General features: G+C 45.0%; 1 protein-coding gene across 2 annotated transcripts in view; it reads right to left on the bottom strand.

Annotated features, from left to right (window-relative positions):
- Positions 1–3,210: 3,210 nt before the first annotated feature.
- ntn2 (netrin 2) overlaps positions 3,211–24,062 on the bottom strand; it is a 57,068-nt gene continuing 36,216 nt past the window's right edge. The window contains exons 4-7 of one of the 2 annotated variants that reach the window (XM_064923815.1): positions 16,025–16,174; positions 10,126–10,182; positions 5,997–6,071; positions 3,211–5,732 (exon numbers count right to left, since the gene is read on the bottom strand). In XM_064923815.1, coding sequence (XP_064779887.1) covers positions 5,341–5,732; positions 5,997–6,071; positions 10,126–10,182; positions 16,025–16,174 — 674 coding nt within the window. In that variant the 3' untranslated portion in view covers positions 3,211–5,340. Of the gene's footprint in view, positions 5,733–5,996; positions 6,075–10,125; positions 10,183–16,024; positions 16,175–24,062 lie in introns of both variants that reach the window. The other variant, XM_064923814.1, reaches the window with a different exon arrangement.

The following is a 24,062-nucleotide window of genomic DNA, read 5'->3' on the forward strand; positions in this document are numbered from 1 at the left end:
AGAGCGGACCAAATATACCTCCAAGCAATACCTCCTGCATTCCCTACTCCCTTCTTCACCTCATGAAGGACTGTCTGATCTCAGCCCTTTCCCAGAGGGCCGTGCCTTCTGCGAGTAACAGGAGCTGGAGACTGATGGGGCGGCCGCAGGATAAGGTGGGATGACCATCCGTCACAGATGGAGACATGCCGCAGTGTGGCTGGACCTAGAACCACTCTTTCCACGCTACGATACAGCTATGACTGGAAGTCACTTTTCCGTAGCAGGTTAGAACTTACGCAGCAGGTTAGGAGTATTAACGTAACAGGTTAAAATCATTTGGGTTAAGTTTAGGAAAATGGTTTCCTAACCTCCTGCGAAAATCACTTCCAGTCATAGCTGTATCGAAATGGCGTGAAAAATAGTCTGTCCCATCCGGACCGTCACAGCGTCAGTCTGTCTTCATCTCAGCTCTGGCCCTATTTCTGGTCCAGTGAGAGAGAGAGTAATGATAAATTACTGCTTTCCTGTAATTAACTACAAGGATGGCTGTGGCCTGTTTGGTTAGAGGGTGGAGAGAGGAGAGGAGGCTGGGGGAAGAGGAGAGAGGAGGGGGAGGAGAGAGGAGCTTCCTGCCATGTCCCAGGCAATGGTGTTGGGTTTCCTCTGAGGTGTGGTGGAGGTGGGGGGACTGAGATGGAGGTGAGGGTTGGCGGGGAGCGGGTGCTGCCCCACTGTTTATTTTCAGAGCTTCAGCTCCTGCTCTGCCCTGGGTGGGGAACCACCCAGCCTCCCCGCCCTACTTCCCTCCTACTCTCCCCACCTACTGTAGTCTGACCCGTCTTCAGTTTGAGTAAAAACACCAGAGCAGGATCAGACTCTCAGCCCAGTGCAGCCCCCAAAATCAGAAAGGTTACAATACAGGCCACTTGACTAGCCATGTAGTCATCAGTATAAGAGCACATGCACCAAACACATGGAAACGCACACACACGGACAGTTGGGTCTGGGCCCCGATGGCAGCATAAGCAGCCGTTGATCTAGATCTGCTGCATGATCCTCAAAATGACAAACGATACACACATTTCATTAACTAATAATTTATTTGTCATTTTACGATTAAAAAGTCAGTGGTCATTGCATCAGAGGAAAATATACAGGGAAGACTTCATAATAACATGAGTGATGAAGGAAGGGGGGGGGGGGGTGCATGGAGCGGAAGGCAACACCCCATCGGCCCTCAGAAGAAAGGTTGACATCGTCTGTGTGAGTGGTGTGTGTGAGTGGAGTGTAACTCTGTGACCAGAATGTCATGAGGACAGGAGGGGGCTTCTGGCAAATGGGGAGACATTTCATAGAATTTTGCTCTTTCAATGCTTTCTTGAGCAAGATTTCATAACACCTGGCAGCAGTAAGTCTACAGTCATTGTTACAATCATTTTGGGCTTTGATATATTTAAAATGTTCTACGTATAATAATTTAGCTTGTCTCCTTGGCTTGTTACTTACTGGCTTTACAAAGACAATGACAGAAAAAGTATTGGCACTTCAGTCCATATTATACCCAATGGGCAGACTCTCTCCTTCAACTCCCTTAACCTTAGCTCACTTTTCCTCACCGTCCATTTGTGTATATCTCATTATGTTTGTTTATTCTCTCTCTCTCTCTCTCTCTCTCTCTCTCTCTCTCTCTCTCTCTCTCTCTCTCACTCTCTCTCACTCTCTCTCACTCTCTCTCACACTCTCTCTCACTCTCTCTCACACTCTCTCTCTCACTCTCTCTCTCACTCTCTCTCACTCTCTCTCACTCTCTCTCACTCTCTCTCACTCTCTCTCTCTCTCTCACTCTCTCACTCTCTCTCACTCTCTCTCTCACACTCTCTCTCACACTCTCTCTCACTCTCTCTCTCACTCTGTCTCTCACTCTCACTCACACTCTCTCTCTCTCTCTCACCTGTGGACGTTATAAATACTGCAGGAGGGGAACAAAGAGAGCAAGTTACGATCCTGGTTCCACTGCCAAGCTGTGGGGCTTGTTAAGTAAAGCAACAGGGTGGCTCGCCCTAGGAAGACTACAAAATGCTTTCGAGGGGTACGTTTAAATTTCTAAATAACATCTGCAGGGTTTAGTAAAGCTTGTTATCTGTAGTCCAATATTCAGGGTGGCACAGATAAAAGAGGAAGAAAATAGAGACTGAGGTAAAGGGAGAAAAATTATAGTGATTTTTTTGTCTTGCTGGATATTATTCATAGCCTGGTCCCAGATCTGTTTGTGGTGTCTGGCCAACTCCTCTGGAAAATTACCATAGGAGTTGTAGGAGTTGCCAAGACAGCACAAACAGATCTGGGACCAGGCTATACAGTATTATGAAGTGTTGAGGTTCACACTTGAGCTACTCGGCACTGTAGACAGTGCAGTATAACCCTGTGTGGAAGCGGGTTGGTTCTGGACACGGAACTTGGACATCCATCAAACCTGCCCATGCTTTCCCCACATACCAGGCCAAGAAATGGTGGCTACTGTAAGACCACCTGTTTGACAGCTCGTCATGGACGCAAATACATAAATAATCAGACGATTTGGTTCTGCATTTTTGTGAAATTCCATCTCTGGGAATTCCTCTAAGGAAACGCTACTTTTACTCGGAAATGTTAGTGGTTCCGTCTGACCTCTTTGCTGTTCTAAGAAATAACGTTACATATTACACCAAAATGTATGGAAAACAACCTAGTTCACTTTGGTCATGGATTGGTTTTGGATTGGTTTTCAGAGCACTGTGCTACGCGACATGTTGAATGAATACTGTATGATGCAAACATTGACGCATATGAGGGAGGACCCACAACTGTTACACATAAAACCTACAATCTAACCAGACAGACCTTCATTGTGAACAACTTCTAAATCCATTCAGCGTTTCTTTTTTTTAGAATGACAACGCTCGGTATACATTCTCAGCTTTAACGACATAATCTCATAAGTAAGTACAATCATACCATGTGTCTTTAAGCGGTTTTTACATTTGACATTTTCTCATTTATATACATTCTTTCAGCAAATGAAAACAAGACCTTCACCACTGAAGGACTGTGGCTGGCTGCCTTTGTCCCACTACTGTCACGTACACTACATATACAAAAGTATGTGGTCGCCCCTTCAAATTAGTGTCCACATACTTTTGGACATGCAGTGTATCTAATACACAGAAACACACATGTTGCAGAACAGAAACACACATGTTGCAGAACAGAAAAGAACTGGGGCCTGACAAGAGAGGGAGAGACACTCTTCTGAGGGGCTTGGAAATGTGACAAATCAAACATAGCACTGCAGCCAACCAACCGCTAGCGTGACATTACTGTCAGCATGCTAACAGTTAGCTAGCATTACCCCTTCACAATGTGTTTACATTGTTCTATTTTTGAAATCAATCGTAATACGCTTCTAAAATGAACTAAGGACAAAGACAAAACAGTAACTTTGAGAGCAAACATACGCTCCCTTGTGGTTTCGTTTTTGTCCTGATTTTCTCATTTTCTTGATTCAATTTAGAAACAGGCTGATGCATTATTGGCCAACGAAGAGAGGGAAATGTCGGCAAGGCCAACGAGGGGAGATGACTAAGGAGGTTTCCTCTGGATTTGTGATGTTAACATTTGTTAATTCCATGCTCTGCTTACTGTAAATTTTTCGCTTCGCATCGGACGGACCAGCCAAACCACAAACATGCAAACATACAAAGACATGAGGATTGAAGTAGACTATCGCATCATAATACAATCAGGCAGTGTGTATGTAGCCTAGAACGTTCCGGACTCTTTCAGTTTGTCAATAAACTACAGTTGAAAAGGTAGAGCTTAATCCAACCTTTGTCTGTTCTTCGTGAAATGGCACTCTTTATTTTGAGCTCTTCTTTCGGCAAGCGATCACTAGCCCGTCATTGGACACTTTGTCGAAAGTGGCAAACATTTAAAAGACAAGAGAAATAATAGAACCAACAAACGATTTCGGTCACACAATGACACCCGCAGGACCTTCTATCAACAAACAGTGGAAGACATGACGCAAAATATCCCCCCAAAAGTTTCCCTAGTATCAAGGGCATTGTTCTGTTCTGAAGCTGGCTACTGTCCACTCTGCTGGAGTCCCGCTCAATATTCTTTTTCTTCACATGAGTCAGATAGTAATGCATGATTCCATTTCCTGCTCGTGGTGAGAAGGCTTGTGTGGGGGGGTCTTCACTTAGATAGTGAGACAGTGGGGTCTGTAGAAGTATAGGAATCTGAGAGCAGAAGTACATGAACATAGAATAAAAGAGAAACATTATTCGGGTTTAGTGTTTGCCAGTGTCCAAACAGTGCCACGGTCTGTCTATGACTGGAGCAGTAGAACCAGTGAGTGAGCGGTGGGGTCACTGTCAACAGCTGTATAGTCTAGACTAGAGTAGCAGATGCCACAGTCTGAAGTTGTATATATATTGTAATGGCAGTGGTGGTAGAAGTGAGGTTTTGCATTGGAGAAGGCCCCTGTGGGGACATCCTTTGTTGTGGTTAGAAGGATCCTCTGAGGATGAGGATGCAGCCGTTGTGGGTTCTGGTCCAGAGATACTACTGCAGAGAGTTCATGTCTACAGATATCTTACCTACGGAATAGGAGTACAAGACAAAATGGCCGCTCTAGGCCAGTAATCTCAGTTGCGTAGAGAAAGGTGGGGGTTTAGAGACAGTGAAACAGTGGGTGGAGGAGGCAGACGAACTGAGGTTGTGCAGTTTGTCTTCTCCCCTGCATGGGGCACTTTGCTACAACACTAAAAAATCTGTTTCTCTCTCTGATTATCTGAGCTCCATGGATACTCCTGGTAATAGAATGGGAAATGTGAGCTTTGATAGCTTCAAAACACTAAACATGGTGGCAGGAGGGAGGGACTGAAGCAGTCTGAATGGGGAGGGGGAATGGGAGAGGGCAGGGGTGTGGGGGAGTGTGGACATTTTCGCTGTCGTTGTCGAGAAAGGGAATGGTATCCGCTCGTCTACACTTCGTACCCTTTTTAATGGTCCCTTTTTAAGGCAGACCAATAGAAAAAAGACAGTCACAGTCCCATGATTAAAACAGAAAATAAAAAGGAAATAATTATACAATATACACAAAGTGGTCCTTAAACAGGCAGTATACATGCAGTCTCTGTAATGTGCAGTGTACCCCGTTTTTTTTTTTTTGGGGGGGGTCAGGGTTTTTAGGGGGTTAGGGGGGTCGTGTTCTATCCTGCGAACTAGCCGAGAGCTAGGAAGGGGTCGTGGGGAGGTAGAAGTAGGGGTGGGGTCATGGGAGGGTTGGCTGAGGATGCGCTGCTCTCTCCCCCATCATGCTTTGCTGCACTTGCCCTTCTTCTCTTTGCGCTGGAACTTCCGGAGGCGCCGCGTCCAAACGTCTCTCCACTGGATGACCAGGCTGTTCTTATCGGCCAGGAGCCCTACGCGCTCTGCTCCTGCAGCAGCCCCAGCAGCCCCTGGTCCAGCCCCGGGCCCCCCGGCCCCAGGGCCCCCCGGCCCAGTCTCGCTGGTGCCCATCACCAGGAAGCGCTTGCTCATCTGGATTTTGGGACACTTGCAGGCCAGGTCCTTCATATGGATCCATAGCACGTTGTCGCCCCGTTTGAGTGGCTCGCCGCGGCTCTTGTAGACCGAGACCACGTTGACCGAGAACTTGGCCCAGTCGCCCACCGTCTCCATGTCTAGCACGTTGACTTGCACCGCTGATATGGCACACAGACAAACCAACCATTACAATTTATGCAGGTACAGTCCTAACACAACTGTAAACTAACTGAAAATACTATTTAGCAAAAAAAGCCAGTAACATATAGTATAATAACATATAATACCTTATAGCTACTAACAATCATGTTTCGGGCTGATGGGCTGGCAATTTACTGTTATAATTCACTGTTCTAGTACGGGTACTACTTTTTTCATGCGTGATAAATAAATTGGATACATTCAGTTGTTCAATCGCTCACCATAGTCTTTCTTGCAGTATTTCTTCATGTTGATCTTCAGATTCCCTTTTACTGGTTTGCAATAGGATTCACAATCTGCTGAAAAAGAAAAACACATTTTAAACACCGGATACATTTTTAGTTGATGCACCACAATTACATGTGTGCGGGGTTTTCCCTTTTCCAAAACACTGGCTACCTGCACACTAGGCAGTCTTACATTTGGAGTCCAACTTGCTGGGAATTACACACTTGGGACAATTACACACATAACAGGACAGATCCACACTTAGGAGAATTACACACGTAACCGCACACAGCAGCTACACATTTGAGATGATAAAGTGAACATGATGACATGGTTACATTCTAGGAATAATTACACACTTGAGACGTTTACACACTGTGTTACACACACACACACAAAATAGACACAAACATGCATGCACGCATACACACACGCATGCATGCACACACCTACATGCAAACACACAGGTATGCACACACACACACACACATATATATATATATATATATATATATATATATATATATATATATACACACACACAGCACGAGTGCCAGGACTCTGAGACAGGCGGCTGGATAGAGGAAATGTTAGGTTTGGTCGGATTTGCTGGAGTAATATACGACCTTATACAAATCACACGTAAGCCCCTGCAATAACCGCTGGGGGAGTCGTGGGTGGGTGGAATATTACAGAGGGGGAAAAGTGTTCCATTTGACATGTCTGCCTGCGTTTTGGGGGACTCTGAGAAAAGACAGAGCGCAGTGGAAGTGGTCATGGCTGGATGGCTGTGAGTAGCCCACAGCAGCCTCATGGCTGCGAGACTACGGCCAGAGAGAGACCACACAGCTGACTGCTGTACGTATGGAGGAGGATGAAGCTGCCATGTGGTCGATGTGCTTTTTTGACTGGTGGGTGTTAGGTCATAGGTGCGTGAACTAGAGCGGTTGAAAAAAACATTTGCAGTAAACAACCGACTGTACATACCGCAATACAGGTCTGGTTGAATTGATCCCTTACAGATCCATATAGGACATGAGAAAACACACATGACTGGACACAAAGTAGTCAATAATGTGGGCCAGCCAAACCACAACGTAACACCCAGTGGTGCTGTGGGACAACCCAATGTAAGCTTCTGTGGTAGAACCTCTCCCTAAGCTATGACAGGGCACTCACTATTAAAATGGCCAATTGGCTTTAATGTCACTGCAGTGGGAGTTGTGAGGATGGGACAAAGGATCAAACATGTTCATTAAACCACTTCTTTACTGTACTTATTTTGGGTTTATAAAACCTTTTTGGGTTGGATACTTCCATATAGCGCTGGTTTAAAAGGTCACTGAGGGACAGAGTTGCTGACCAGTCTTGTTTTCTAGTTAACATGCCAGAGAGCCTGGTATCCGATTGAATTTTACTCTGGCTTTTGAAGGGGACACGCGCAAAGGTCCCGAAGACACCGGGTTTCATTTGCCGCTAGCGTGAAATCACAAAGACGTGAGTCCTGGAATATGCGGTCTCCCTGGACTCAGTCTCTCTAGTTTCCTTCAAAGTAAAGTCATTCAGAAGTCCTCCAAAACAAACAAAATAAAAGTGATCGCTCACAGGAATATGGCCCCCCAAAAAACGGTTTCAGGGTCGGTCGCATGCGAGGAGGGAGCCGTGTTGCGAGGAGAGAGGAGAGAGCCGGAGCAGGCGAGGGCAGGAAGAGGAGAAAGAGAGAGAGGGGGCCGAGGAACCAGTAAAAATGTCAGGGAGGCTTGGCCCGTATATTAGAGTGATGGAGCTTTTATTAGCGACAAGCGGAGAGAGAGGCCAGAGCAGCTGCCTAGTTCCTTTACCTCTCACTCACAGCAGCTTTCAATAAACCTCAGTTAAACATACCTGGGTTAACGTGTGTGTTTGTGCATGTTTCTCTGTGGTGAGAGAGAGAGAGAGAGAGAGAGAGAGAGAGAGAGAGAGAGAGAGAGAGAGAGAGAGAGAGAGAGAGGATTTGGTGTACGTGCGTGGGTGTGTGAATGTGTGTGGGTTAGGGAGAGGGCGCAATGAATGAATTGATGAAGTAGGCCACACTGAATCAGTCATGGGGAGAGCTGAATAAATCTGTTGAATGTCCATCTACAGGAGTGAAGAGAAAACAGACTGAGTGATATGCTAGAGCAGTTCAACCAGACAGTCAAGTAGAAAAGGAGAGTTAATCCTGCTCCCTAGCTTTTGCCCATAGGATCTTGGGCTCCAAAGTGTTTGTTTTTTATTGTGTACATATACATGTGTTTGTGTGTGTGTGTGTGTGTGTGTGTGTGTGTATAAATGCATGTGTTTGTGTGTGAGTGTACGTGTGTGTATGTTTATATGTTTATATATTTGTACATTAGTATGTGTGTGTGTATATACAGTATTTGTGTGTATGTATATGTGTCTGTGTGTGTGTGTGTGTGTGTTGCGTGTGTGTGTGTCTGCATGGTACCCTGGTACAGTGGCAAGCCGTGCAGCCCTTGGTATCAGTGGTGTGTGTTTCCCCATGAAGAGTCACTTACTGATGGGCATTCACCTGGAAAAGACCCCATGAATCGCCCATTGACCCAGAAGAGCCACGGCTGAAAACACACACAATCGACTCTGAGGCTCCGGTTACCCTTGTTCCCCCGTCCCTTTTCACAGTGCCGTGACAATGACAAATTGCGTCCACCGCCCCCTGCCCGCACGCACGCACACACACACACACATTTTCAGGTTTTTGGGTACCTGAGTGCCCTAAGGAGGAGGAGAGGTTGGTTGGTATATGTGGTGTGGGTTAAAGGAGAGATGGATGAGAAAATGATCCTGTATGTTGTACACTTGTGTGGGGATGAATTAACGATAAAGAACTGCTCTTATTTGTTTTTCACAGTGGAAAAGCCCTTTCCCAGGGATGCAGAAACACACAAAGGAGTGTACTGTGTATGTGAGGGTTACAAGCCCAAGCAGAGACTAAGTTGGTGTAAGCAATGTGGGGAAAATTCCACCTAGCCTATCAGAGGGCAAGGCGGAGCTGTTAGACCTATCAGTGGGCTAGGTTAGCCGTGGTCTGGCAGTTGATGGTAGTGTGAGCCGCTAGAAAAACTAATAAGGTGACACCACAACTTTCACATCCGAACTAGACATATTGCAATTCCTTCAAGTTGAGACCCAGTCGGTCTTTGGCTAGCTATCAAAGGTCACCAGTCTAAATTCCTTCCTCCCACAAACTCTCCCTTTGCAGTAGGTACATGTTACTCCTTAGTACTGATACAGGATTTTTTTTTAAATCCATCCGCCTAATGGTTAAGGTTAGGATTGGGGATAGGATCTGATCCTAGATCTTTAGATATATAGCAAATTCTACATCAAGCACTCCCGCTCAACTCATTTGTCCCCCTTTGGCTAGTGTGCATGCATCCCCTGCAGTGTGAGAAGTCCCAGGCCTTACAGAACATCTCTTCTGGCCTGGGCCTTCCAGAGAGGGCCGTGTCTCAGCCGAATCAACTGTGAAAGCTAAGGAGGGGGTCCTGACGTTGTGGGAGGTACGTCTGTGGTCGCCACGGCGTTGAGTTAAAGCCTGTGATGAATCACCGTTTCCAAATCAACACCGGGCCACAATTCCCCCGGGGAGGCGAAGGCGTTAAATAACGGGAGGGGAATAATTGACTGGAGAGAGCCTGGATGGAGTGAGGACTGCCAGGAGTCAGAGGCGGAAAACGTTCTCCCCCAAAACGACGGTCGCCAACACTCTTTTCACGCCTGAAAGTTCCCCGTCGAAGTTTCCCCGGGGTAGCAAACTGCAACTAATCACTTCTGTTGCAGCCTTTCCGTTGGCTTTGTGTTCGGCTGGAGTCGGACTTCAAGCACAGCGGAGCAAAGCTAACTCGCTAAAGGCTAGCAGGCAGACGTTGTGCCAAGAATGCAGGTTTTAAGACAATGGAAAATCTCACTTGGATCCAGAGCAGTCGTTTCTTCACGGAATATCAAAAGAGAGGCCCACCCCCTCCATGAATATTTATTAACCCAGTTTAGAAATGGAGGCCAGAAATATAAAAAAGGTTGTGTTTTTTTAAATGTTACACAGGTGTCAGGTGTGGGATGTAGGGTGGGGGAGTGACTAACCTGCCGGTTCCTCTGTGCTGCTGCTGACCATGGCTGTAGGGTTCACCACTGGGATCTCTGAAAACACACACACACACACAGAGTTTTAACTAGAGTTTTATGGAAACAATTTATACATTTTATGTAGACATGGTGTAATTGCTGGCCATATGCCTACTCTTTGCAACTGTGGTCAAGCCAATAAAGTATGCCTGAATTAAATCACAGTTATTTGACGTAGGTAGAATGAGAGGAAGGGTGTAGGGTGGAAACATCAACCTAAACACAGTGATAAAGATACTGATATTGGCACACACACACACACACACACACACACACACACACACACACACTAGAAGCATACTTTGTCTGAGCCAAACTCTCTTCCTCTGAAAACAGCACCACCATGGTGTAAGAGATCAATGCATTCAAACAGGGACATGGGGAGAGCCACCTTCCAACAGATGCAAACTCCCTCAATACGCCTGGTTAGCTCAACCAGAACCCCTCGCCAGTCTCCACCAAAGCCAAAATAATTAAATTCTTAAAGAATTCCCCCCACAACGAAGGCCCCCTTTTCAATACAAATGCTAATGCAAAGCGATGAAATTTGAATGCTAACAACAAATCCACTGCCTCAATGGTAACAACAACAGGATGATTGGGATGCTGGCTTAGCATCGTTAGCGTGCACCCAGAGGGATTTGCCTTTCGACTGGGGAGTTAGAGGGAGGAGGACCGGGTTGGAGTCAAACAAACAGACAAGGAGCTTCCTGGAAAGAGCGTTTTTGAGAGGCAAGTGACAGTTGGCTTGCTTCGAAATTATGGACACCCCTACCAAGAACAACAAATAGGGCATTGAGCTTTGGACTGCTTGGTAAAGGCCGAGAGGAAAGGAGAGCAGCTGGTGAAAGGCACGCCAAGCTGTGGGCCACTCCTCTGAAGGTGGAGGGTTGAGAGTGGATATTGAGATGATAAAGGGATATTCAGATGAGGGGCAGTGTTATCATACTAATTGGCTGTTAGCACGCCTGGTCTTTGTGTCGTACTGTGTTAGAGGGCAGAAGGGCTTGACCGGGGAGGAATGATAGTACCAATCAAATGGAGGGCATTTTGGGAAGAGATGCTCTCTGGCTCACAGGGGAAACCTCAGATGGCATGCATATGCATACACACACGCGCTGACACACACACTGAGGCCAAGAAACTCTCTTTCTCATCACTGGGTGTCTTTCAGAAAGTATCTGATTGGTTGTGTCGGCCGCGACCGCTATTGTTTTCTCCTTTTTGCCCTCCGCCATCTGCTCTGTAACACCAATGTGAGACCAACAACATGGCACCATGTGGCACGACGTGGCATAGCGGGGTAGGGTACGGCATGGCTTGGCGTGGTACACCATAGTTTGGTGTGGTTGGTTCAGGGTTACACAAGCCTGGTGTGTGTGTGAGAGAGTTGTGCCAAACCACATGGCACAGCACGATGGCAAGCTGCCCTCTATTCCTCCTGCCCACAGGCGGTGGACCAGTGATCTAATTCATACACACACACACTCACAGAGCACGCACACACACACACACACACACACACTGTACTGGCATGTGACGGTGCTAAATCCTGAACGGTAATCAGGTACTGGGGTCTCAGGGTGGCACTAATCTACCCCAGACCAGACCACCATGACCTGCCTTCATCTGCGGGACTGGTGCCAGCTAGGAACTTCTGTCCCTACTTTTGTTTTACCAGGGCAGGTTACCTGAGAACATATTCTCTTTTACAACCTGCCCAAATCGTGAGCAAATGTTGCTGGGGTTACTGTCTAATTTTTCTTCATTTTTTTTTTTAAACAATGGCGGCTGAAGGCATTGAAAACTCAGACTTTCTAATCGAACACAGGCAATGGTGGATTTATGAATGGGCTAGCTTACCTCATGCTAACCGAGTGCTGCAGTGTGTACCTGAGTTATCTATCATAATTAGCTTTCAAACTAATGTAAACCCACTAATGGGATAGCTAGCTTGTGACATCCCAGGGAACATGACTGAACATTACCTGGCTATAGAAATGAGACCAGGAATGAAGCAGCTGTACCTGCCATGTTACATGTGTGGTTGTAAACCCCTTGTTGGAGCTGGTTTCTCTCGTATGCAGTGGTTCCCAAACTGTGGGGGCTAGGAGTCGGCAGCGGGGGAACTCAGTCCGGCATTCAACTTACTCTTGAAAGGTGTAATAGTAGAATGCACAAGGTGTAATTTTGAAATTGGGTAATGCATCAACAGTTTTCCTCTTGTCAAACCAGTCTTTGCATACCTTAGAGAGCTATAATGTGTCAGAAATGTCCAGATCAACTAGCCCATGTCAGCTAACGTTTTTTAGACCATACATTCTGTTGTAATGTTTGAGTCAGTCAAATATCACATGAATGCACATTAGACATGGCAAAATGTATAGAATTGCACAGAAAGGAGCTTAAAAACTGTAAAATGTTCTCTACACCCCATGACGAAATGTGTAGAATTGCAAGAAATAAGCTCTAAAACTGCTAAATTGTATCTCCGCCAACAAGAGGGGTGTGAACAGTTTCTGTTATGAACAGTGCGTGTTATGAACAGTGCGTGTTATGAACAGTGCGTGTTATGAACAGTGCGTGTTATGAACAGTGCGTGTTATGAACAGTGCTTGTTATGAACAGTGCGTGTTATGAACAGTGCGTGTTATGAACAGTGCGTGTTATGAACAGTGCGTGTTATGAACAGTGTGTGTTATGAACAGTGTGTGTTATGAACAGTGTGTGTTATGAACAGTGCGTGTTATGAACAGTGCGTGTTATGAACAGTGTGTGTTATGAACAGTGCGTGTTATGAACAGTGCGTGTTATGAACAGTGCGTGTTATGAACAGTGTGTGTTATGAACAGTGCGTGTTATGAACAGTGCGTGTTATGAACAGTGTGTGTTATGAACAGTTATGAACAGTGCGTGTTATGAACAGTGCGTGTTATGAACAGTGCGTGTTATGAACAGTGCGTGTTATGAACAGTGTGTGTTATGAACAGTGCTTGTGTCCATAGAAATAGAAATATGAACAGGATGTTGTTATGGACAGTGTGTGTTATGAACAGTGCGTGTATGAACAGTTTGTGTTATGAACACGGTAATGGTATCCAGTATGTTACATGGTAATGGTATTCCATTATGTAACATGTGTAATGTTATCCATTAGGTTACATGGTAATGAACAGTATGTTACATGTTAATGGTAACAGTATGTTACATGGTAATAGTATCCATTATGTTACATGGTAATGTTATGAACAGTATGTTACATGGTAATGGTATCCAGTATGTTATGGTAATAGTATCCATTATGTTACAGTAATGGTATTATGTTACATGGTAATGGTATCCAGTATGTTACATGGTAATGGTATCCATTATGTTACATGGTAATGGTATCCAGTATGTTACATGGTAATGGTATCCAGTATGTTACAGGATGTATCCATTATGTTACATGGTAATGGTACCTGTATGTTCTGGTAATGGTATCCAGTATGTTACATGGTAATTATCCATTATGTAACACGGTAATGTTATTCCAGTTTGTAACATGGTAATCGTATCCATTAGGTTACATGGTAATGGTATCCAGTATGTTACATGGTAATGGTATCCATTATGTTACATGGTAATGGTATCCAGTATGTAACATGGTAATGGTATCCAGTATGTTACATGGTAATTGTATCCATTAGGTTACATGGTAATGGTATTCCAGTTTGTAACATGGTAATGGTATCCATTAGGTTACATGGTAATGGTATTCCAGTTTGTAACATGGTAATGGTATCCATTAGGTTACATGGTAATGGTATTCCAGTATGTAACATGGTAATGGTATCCATTAGGTTACATGGTAATGGTATTCCAGTTTGTAACATGGTAATGGTATTCCAGTTTGTAACATGGTAATGGTATCCATTATGTTACATGGTAATGGTATTCCAGTATGTAACATGGTAATGGTATTCCATTATGTAACATGGTAATGGTATTGCAGTATGTTACAATGCAATGGTATCCAGTATGTAACATGGTAATGGTATTCCAGTATGTTACATGGTAATGGTATCCAGTATGTAACATGGTAATGGTATCCATTATGTTACATGGTAATGGTATCCAGTATGTTACATGGTAATGGTATCCAGTATGTTACATGGTAATGGTATTCCATTATGTAGCATGGTAATGGTATCCAGTATGTTACATGGTAATGGTATCCAGTATGTTACATGGTAATGGTATCCATTATGTTACATGGTAATGGTATCTAGTATGTTACATGGTAATGGTATCCAGTATGTTACATGGTAATGGTATTCCATTATGTAGCATGGTAATGGTATCCAGTATGTAACATGGTAATGGTATTCCATTATGTAACATGGTAATGGTATTGCAGTATGTTACAATGCAATGGTATCCAGTATGTAACATGGTAATGGTATCCAGTATGTTACATGGTAATGGTATCCATTATGTTACATGGTAATGGTATCCAGTATGTTACATGGTAATGGTATCCATTATGTTACATGGTAATGGTATCCAGTATGTTACATGGTAATGGTATTCCATTATGTAACATGGTAATTGTATTCCATTATGTAACATGGTAATGGTATCCAGTATGTAACATGGTAATGGTATCCAGTATGTTACATGGTAATGGTATCCATTATGTTACATGGTAATGGTATCCAGTATGTTACATGGTAATGGTATCCAGTATGTTACATGGTAATGGTATCCAGTATGTAACATGGTAATGGTATCCAGTATGTTACATGGTAATGGTATCCAGTATGTTACATGGTAATGGTATCCAGTATGTTACATGGTAATGGTATTCAGTATGTTACATGGTAATGGTATCCAGTATGTAACATGGTAATGGTATCCAGTATGTAACATGGTAATGGTATCCAGTATGTTACATGGTAATGGTATCCAGTATGTTACATGGTAATGGTATCCAGTATGTTACATGGCAATGGTATCCAGTATGTTACATGGCAATGGTATCCAGTATGTTACATGGTAATGGTATCCAGTATGTTACATGGTAATGGTATCCAGTATGTTACATGGTAATGGTATCCATTATGTTACATGGTAATGGTATCCAGTAGGTTACATGGTAATGGTATCCATTATGTTACATGGGTATGTTATGGTTTCCCTGTGTGGTTGGTTTAGTGTAAAGCCTTGATGTGGTGGCAGAGACTAGCGTGGGCATTCTGGTAAAACCCTGATGGGGGGGGGGGGGGGAATGAAACCAACCCCTTGTCCTTGGAGTGGGAATGACAACACAGATACAAACAGAGCCCGGAGTTGAGGTGGACAAGGAGGTTGAGTGTGTGTGTGTGTGCCACCACTGGGGCCTTCAGCACAAAGGAGGCCTTGCCTTGGTCACGCTCTGGTGCACCCACAGACGTCAGTGCTGGTGGATAGATTACTGGCCAGGACCACAGCAACACACAGTGTGTGTGTGTGTGTGTGTGTGTGTGTGTGTGTGTGTGTGTGTGTGTGTGTGTGTGTGTGTGTGTGTGTGTGTGTGTGTGTGTGTGTGTGTGTGTGCGTGTGTATGTGCATATGTATGTGTGTGTGCAGGCTCGATTCCCACAGGCTCGATGTGGCTACTGATAGCAAAAACAGTACACTGCCTTCCCCTCGTGACAAGTAAATATGTGCTTCTGTTAAATGCATGTCAATGTGTGTGTGTGTGTGTGTGTGTGTGTGTGTGTGTGTGTGTGTGTGTGTGTGTGTGTGTGTGTGTGTGTGCGTGTGTGTGTGTTATTCTCACTGATGCAAGGGTGAGTTGAGCGGCCCTGTGTGTGTGTATCTGTGATCTACTTACTGATGCAGGGGGCCACAGGTGAGCGGCTCTGTTGGTAGCCCTTTGCACAGCGGTTGCAGGTGATGCCCGTCACGCCGTCCTTACATGGGCACTGGCCCGTCGTCTGGTTACACGTCTTACCTGCCGCACCCACCGGGTGGCAGTCACAGGCTGGAGAGAGGGAGGGAGGGAGAGGGGGAGGAGGTGAGAGAGGGAGAGGGACAGAGAGAGACAGAGAGTGAGACAGAGAGTGAGAGAGAGGGCGAGGGACAGAGAGAGAGAAACAGAGAAAGACAGACAAAGACAGAGAGAGAGACAGAGAGAGCGATAGAGAGAGAGACAGAGAGAGCGATAGAGAGAGCGGGAGTGAGAGCGAGGGACAGACAGACAGACAGACAGACAGACAGACAGACAGACAGACAGACAGACAGTGACAGACAGACAGAGAGACAGACAGAGACAGACAGAGACAGACAGAGACAGACAGAGACAGACAGAGTGCAGAGACAGACAGAGAAAGAGACAGACAGAGACAGACAGAGACAGACAGAGACAGACAGAGAAGACAGACAGAGACAGACAGAGAGAGAGAGAGAAAGCGAGACAGACAGAAAGAGAGAGAGAGAGAGAGAGAGAGAGAGAGAGAGAGAGAGAGAGAGAGAGAGAGAGAGGAGATGGTTAGATGTGGCCAATTGAGAAACATTTAAGTCGCCTACGGTTCGTCACACATATTCAATGTCACTTTCAAGGTTTATTTGTGACTCGACTCAAATCAGATGGCATTTTGAACCCTCTTATGAATAGGCTCTGTAGCACAACACATCCTAGTTAATCATCAACTGCCATTGAAGTATCCAACTGTATTCCAGATGCAACAGGACTGAGTGTTCCTTTAGTCTATTTCCTCTATCATTCACACTCCAGATCTGGGATTCCTTCTGCTCAATTGGGCTACCCTGCTACTGTCACCTCCAGGTTTACGGACCTGACACTGCCTGGCAAAGATGTGTGTGTGCATATGTGTGTGTGTGTGTGTTGATAGGGAAGAAAAGCCTCCATTTGTCCGGTCTCTTAGGTGCTACGCTGGTGCCTGTTTTTGTGTGATACCCACTCTGCCCTTTCATCACTTCCCAAAAATCTGCCTGGCACCCGCTGCGTACCAACGACAACACGCCACCCAGAGAGAGTCCCCGTCCCCCCGGCCTTTTATGTGCTGTTATGGTATGCGCCTTCCGTCCGAACGCACCTTGAGCAATACGGGTCTTCTTCTGTTTAAAGAGCTGCTGGGATACAAGACCCGGCCTGTTGGTCAGCTCTTCTCTTACAAGAGTTCTTTACAAGGTGACAGAGAGTAGAAGAGAGGAGAGGAGAGGAGAGGAGAGGAGAGGAGAGGAGAGGAGAGGAGAGGAGAGGAGAGGAGAGGAGAGGAGAGGAAGAAGAGAGAAAGACATGCAGAGGGGAAGAACGGTGAAAGGGAGAGAGAGAGGGCTAACATGTTCCAAACTTTGCCTCTGGTGTGCTCATCAGCATAAACAAGACTAAATCTCCCTCACCTCACCTTGGTTCAACCCGTCTCAACAAGGAAAACAGACATGTCTTCCTTGGGAAGCCGCACACAGACACACACACAAACGTAGAAGATAAACCTCTCCATCCGCAAGCTATCAAGTATCACTATTACACGTTACACTGATCAATCTGAGACTATCTTGACACATAAAAACGCATAACTTTAATATCCCCATAACATTTTACTTTAAAGGGTGCGATTGAACACTTTGACTTGGCTTGGAACTGCAGCTCCTCTGTCCAGGCAATACAAAAGTAATGCTTTTGGAAAAATTCACACAAAAAAACTCTGCCCCCTCGATTCAATGCTAATATTTTGCATTTTATCTTGTCGATCTATTCTGGCATAAATAATTTATTTTGGCCAAAAACAACTGGCCCCCAAAAAACTGCCGACGGAGGAAGACGGCTCTTTCCCTCTACTTTGGGCTTAATTAGGTAGAAAACAAGCTCGCCAAGTTGCAAAATTGCAAAAGCAAACTGCATTACTTAAGTGTAATGTGATAGCTGGTAATTGTCCTACTGCTTTTATAAAAACAACAAGAAAGGGCGAAACGAGCCTTTGGGGAAAACCCAGTAACCCAACAGTCTCTGATAGGGCTTGCCAAGGAATGGCAGCTGCTAACATGAGGAGTTTTCTTCAGGGCCTTGCTGTGTTGTTCCCTCAGTGTGTGTGAACATGTTTATTTGTGCTGATCATTTTGCCATCACAACTGAGGAGTAAGGACTCTACCACCTGTTGATTTGGGAGGGGTGTGGTGAGGAGGAGGGAGTCTGGACCATGAGAATTAGGAGTGTGTGTGCGGGGGGGTTGGGGTGGAGGGTTAGTGCTTTGATCTTCAGATGCACATGTGGCTGTTCCGTCCGGGTGTCCGGCTGGGGTGTCAAAGTGTGTATGCCTGTTTGAAGCTTGCGCTGGCTTCGTAAATCTGATGGCTCGCGTTGCATGTAAAATCCCCACCACCTGACCCAGCTTCAAACTCACAGAAGGCTTTGATTGGCCGTTGGTTGGCAGTGTTGGTAATATATTAGTAATATATGTTTGTATTGAGTGGGTTGGCGCACAGGGAGGTTGAAAGTCAAATGTGTGTCCGGTACGACTTAGTTCCTGTTTTGCTCCATGTCTACCATGTGACTTCTCTCCTGCCAAAATGTCCTTCTCTCCTGCTCTTGTTCCTGTGCCCAGGTGCAGCACGGACGGGGCCGCGGCTCCATTTGGAATTTCTGTCATTCCTGGGATTGGCGCCCCTTTATACGGTACGTGTTAATAAAACACAGTCCACTAAAAACCCACAGCTGATGAGTCCACTAAAAACCCACAGCTGATGAGTCCACTAAAAACCCACAGCTGATGAGTCCACTAAAAACCAACAGCTGATGAGTCCACTAAAAACCCACAGCTGATGAGTCCACTAAAAACCCACAGCTGATGAGTCCACTAAAAACCCACAGCTGATGAGTCCACTAAAAACCCACAGTTGGGAGTCCAGAGACATAGGTTGTAGAACAACACTGATTTCATAACACAGCACTACTCTATGCACAATAGCGATTTAGAAAGCAATGCTCTACACTCCAAACAGAGAGACTAGAATAATCTGGTAGTTTATAAAAAGAAAAAATGCAAATCATGTACAAACTGGTTTGCTGTACTAAATGGTGGGGACAGAAGTGTAAACTTCCCGTCATTTGATCTGTCTGGTAAAGTCTGTGCCAGTCTGGATGATACCTGCATGCCTAGACTTGTGGGACGGCAACAGACAATAATTTCTGAACCAATCCATTGTTTCGCTGATTGTCTAATAACAAAGGCAACTGGTACCAAACGTTGTGTTACTAACACAGAAACTAATGAAGGAGATGTTAGAATATGGCCATCTTATATTGGTACAATCAAAACATATTTATCTGCATGTTTATGAGTTGAACATAATACCTCATTAAAAGTCAAATATGTTGGTATAATGCAAATACATGTTCATTCAATCCATGTAACTGCTTAAAAATGGGATTAAAGTACTCTGTAAATCTACTGTTATTTATTGTGTTCAAAGTCTGTTAAACTCAGAATAACAACAGATGAGTGCCAGGATGGTGTTCGGGGAGGGGCACCCCTGTCCCCTCCCCCAGCCACTCTCCTCCGTCCTCACACCGTCTTTCTGAAGTTTTACGCGCAGGGGCTTGGGCCAGTTAAAAAGCTGTAAAAATGTCCTCAGATGTTGATGACTATTTAAGCCTGTGTGACTGAAGGTGTGACAGACAGACATCGCCTTGGGACTTGTAGTCTTTGGACTGCAGGCGTTTGCTCACTCTTGAACTCTGAGTAGATCAATGGCGCTCAGTGTGTGTGTGTGTGTGTGTGTGTGTGTGTGTGTGTGTGTGTGTGTGTGTGTGTGTGTGTGTGTGTGTGTGTGTGTGTGTGTGTGTGTGTGTGTGTGTGTGCGTGCGCATGGGTGCAAACAGTATGTGTGTGTGTGTATGTGTGTTTTAACAAACCGTGTGAGTGCGTGTGAGTAACTGAGTAAATGGTACTTTCAAAAGGGGTCCAAGTATTTCACCTTTTCTAATTGGGCGGTTTGCTCTGTAGACATCTGGTCAATACTGGCATGAGCGTTTCGGTTTTGGAATGATTTATCTTGGATTTCCTAATTCCCTTGTTTCTACGAAGTTATTCTATAAGAAATGATTCGCATACGGTCCACTTCAGAAGCTACTTGGAGTATAAATCTTGATACATTCAGTATAAAGTATATTTGAGGCTTTTTGTTGGCAAGGACTGCTGACATATTCTACGGCCTAAATTTAAATTCCTTTCTTTGACATTAATTATAGTCGATATAGATGCCAAGACGAGGACATGTTTGGAGACACATAAAGCTCTGACACTGAAGACCTTGTAGGCAAGACTGGTTACACCCGAGCTGGTTATAGCATGCATGTTTCTTTAATTTGCCGGCTGTTTTTATGCACGTAGCAGCGTAAATCCGTGGATGGAGAGTGGCAGCGGCCGCTGCCCAGGCCTGCAGGAGCTTGGGACACCCCACAGAGAGGCACTCTGGGCTGGGGCAGAAGGCCGAGGGCACTGGGGGTGGAGGGGGGTTGGGACCTGTGTGTGTTTGTGTGTGTGTGTTACCTAAGCACAAGGGTGTAACTGAGAACAGATGGGAGTGACGCTGCCACTTGACCCATCCATCAGAGTCTGTCCTGTCCATTAAATTGGCAATCCTTATAGACTGTGTGTTGGACACGCACTCATGCACGCGTACACACACCCACACACACTGGAGCACACACACAGCAGGTCCGACATGGACACTCGTCCACAGAGGAGGTATGATTTGAAGCAGACATTCCACCCCCCCCTGCCAACCCTCCAGACATAACCGCCCATTCCTTAGTCCCATTCAAAAAACACCTGTATTTTATTGCCGTTACTCCATTTCAGATGTGACACCGACCATTTTTGACCCTTGACCCTTCTCCTGGCCCTGTCACAAGAGGAAAAATATATAAAACACTGCGGCAGAAAAAAAAGGTAGAACGAATTGGAGGATTAGAGAGAGGAAGAGAAGAGATGAGAAGCGAGCATTCTCCTCGGACAGAGAGGGAGAGAAAGTGAGAGAGGAGGAGAGAAAGGGAAAGAGACAGGTTCTAACAGGGGCTAGGATTGCTCTGATCAATCATGGTGCCAGCCGCCCAGGTTGAGGGCCGTTTCCACGGGAACGTTCATTTCCGTCACATCTTGCTATCGGAGAGGAAGGCGATAAAGTTTTTACCGTCGCGCGGGTCTGACCCCGAACTGCTCCGCTTTGATAAAAACAGATTGCACAGCCTCCAGGGCCCAAGCAATGCCGCACGCGCAGGCACGGGTTGAGTGTGTGTGTATGTGTGTATGATGGGTCTTGCAATAGCACCGGGGACATACATTTTCATACAGCTGCTGCCAATATCAACACATCTGTGGGAGTCTTATCTATATGGGTGTTACTTGTAATTTGTTAAGGGCAAAAGACTTCTGCTAAAGTCAATTACTGTGTCACATTGCATGTTGTACCATGGTCAATTGCTCTGTGAGTGGAATAATAGAATGGGTACTGTTTAACTGTACTACAGTACAGTGTGATAAAAAATGATTTAACATGGACAATAGTAACGTGCTGTCCTGTACTTTAAAAGCTGCTTGGGTTAGCCCCGGAGTGGAAAACTGACCAGGGGTCAAATACGGGAGATTCTCACCATGAAATCTCCAACAAAAGCCCTTCAGGACTATGAGTGTTGGCAGTTCTCATCATCCATGTTGTTTTGAGCTCTCTATAAGCGATCCCTTAACATCTCACACTAACCTACAGAACTGAGAAAGAATGCAGTCTCCCTCTGCTATTGATTTGCATATTTCCCCGAGCAACAAGCGCAGGAAAATTGGGTTGTTCTCCAATAAGAAAAAGCTCTTGGCGTAAGCCAGAAAAATATTCACTGCAAATTCAAAACATTCCACAATTCAAACACCACTTTTTCCACGAGAAATAACTCATATACTAATTTAATGTGGCTTGTGGTCCAGAGAAATATTTTTTTCTGTGGAATTTTGCAAGAACAGCTTCTGTGACAAATGATTTACTTACAGAGGCATGGTATCAGTTTGGAAGTGAGGATGCCAGCCTAATTCTTAGAATAGTGTTACCATTTCAGTCAATGCTATAGGGTTATACAGTGGGGAGAACAAGTATTTGATACACTGCCGATTTTGCAGTTTTTCCTACTTACAAAGCATGTAGAGGTCTGTAATTTTTATCATAGGTACACTTCAACTGTGAGAGACGGAATCTAAAACAAAAATCCAGAAAATCACATTATATGATTTTTAAGTAATTAATTTGCATTTTAACTCATGACATATGTAAATATTTGATCACCTACCAACCAGTAAGAATTCCGGCTCTCACAGACATGTTAGTTTTTCTTTAAGAAGCCCTCCTGTTCTCCACACATTGCCTGTATTAACTGAACCTGTTTGAACTCGTTACCTGTATAAAAGACACCTGTCCACACACTCAATCAAACAGACTCCAACCTCTCTACAATGGCCAAGACCAGACAGCCGTGTAAGGACATCAGGGATACAATTGTAGACCTGCACACGGCTGGGATGGGCTACAGGACAATAGGCAAGCAGCTTGGTGAGAAAGCAACAACTGTTGGCGCAATCACCCTCGGTCTGGGGCTCCATGCATGATCTTACCTCGTGGGGCATCAATGATCATGAGGAAGGTGAGGGATCAGCCCAGAACTACACGGCAGGACCTGGTCAATGACCTGAAGAGAGCTGGGACCACAGTCTCAAAGAAAACCATTAGTAACACACTACGCCGTCATGGATTAAAATCCTGCAGTGCACGCAAGGTCCCCCTGCTCAAGTCAGCGCATGTCCAGGCCCGTCTAAAGTTTGCCAATGACCCTCTGGATGATCCAGAGGAGGAATGGGAGAAGGTCATGTGGTCTGATGAGACAAAAATAGAGCTTATTGGTCTTAACTCCACTCGCCGTGTTTGGAGGAAGAAGAAGGATAAGTACAACCCCAAGAACACAATCCCAACCGTGAAGCATGGAGGTGGAAACATCATTCTTTGGGGATGCTTTTCTGCAAAGGGGACAGGATGACTGCACCGTATTGAGGGGAGGATGGATGGGGCCATGTATTGTGAGATCTTGGCCAACAACCTCCTTCCCTCAGTAAAGAGCATTGAAGATGGGTCGTGGCTGGGTCTTCCAGCATGACAACGACCTGAAACACACAACCAGGGCAACTAAGGAGTGGCTCCGTAAGAAGCATCTCAAGGTCCTGGAGTGGCCTAGCCAGTCTCCAGATCTGAACCCAATAGAAAATCTTTGGAGGGAGCTGAAAGTCTGTATTGCCCAGCGACAGCCCCGAAACCTGAAGGATCTGGAGAAGGTCTGTATGGAGGAGTGGGCCAAAATCCCTGCTGCAGTGTGTGCAAACCTGGTCAAGAACTACAGGAAACGTATGATCTCTGTAATTGCAAACAAAGGTTTCTGTACCAAATATTAAGTTCTGCTTTTCTGATGTATCAAATACTTATGTCATGCAATAAAATGCAAATGAATTACTTAAAAATCATACAATGTGATTTTCTGGATTTTTGTTTTGGATTCCGTCTCTCACAGTTGAAGTGTACCTATGATACAAATTGCAGACCTCTACATGCTTTGTAAGTAGGAAAACCTGCGAAATCGGCAGTGTATCAAATACTTGTTCTCCCCACTGTATACAGTACAGTAAATGCAGTGGGGCAAAAAAAGTATTTAGTCAGCCACCAATTGTGCAAGTTCTCCCACTTAAAAAGATGAGAGTGGCCTGTATTTTTCATCATAGGTACACTTCAACTATGATAGACAAAATGAGAAGAAAAAAATCCAGAAAATCACATTGTAGGATTTTTTTATGAATTTATTTGCAAATTATGGTGGAAAA

This window comes from Oncorhynchus masou, chromosome 18, assembly GCF_036934945.1.
Source record: "Oncorhynchus masou masou isolate Uvic2021 chromosome 18, UVic_Omas_1.1, whole genome shotgun sequence".
In the NCBI taxonomy this organism is placed as follows: Eukaryota; Metazoa; Chordata; class Actinopteri; order Salmoniformes; family Salmonidae; genus Oncorhynchus; species Oncorhynchus masou.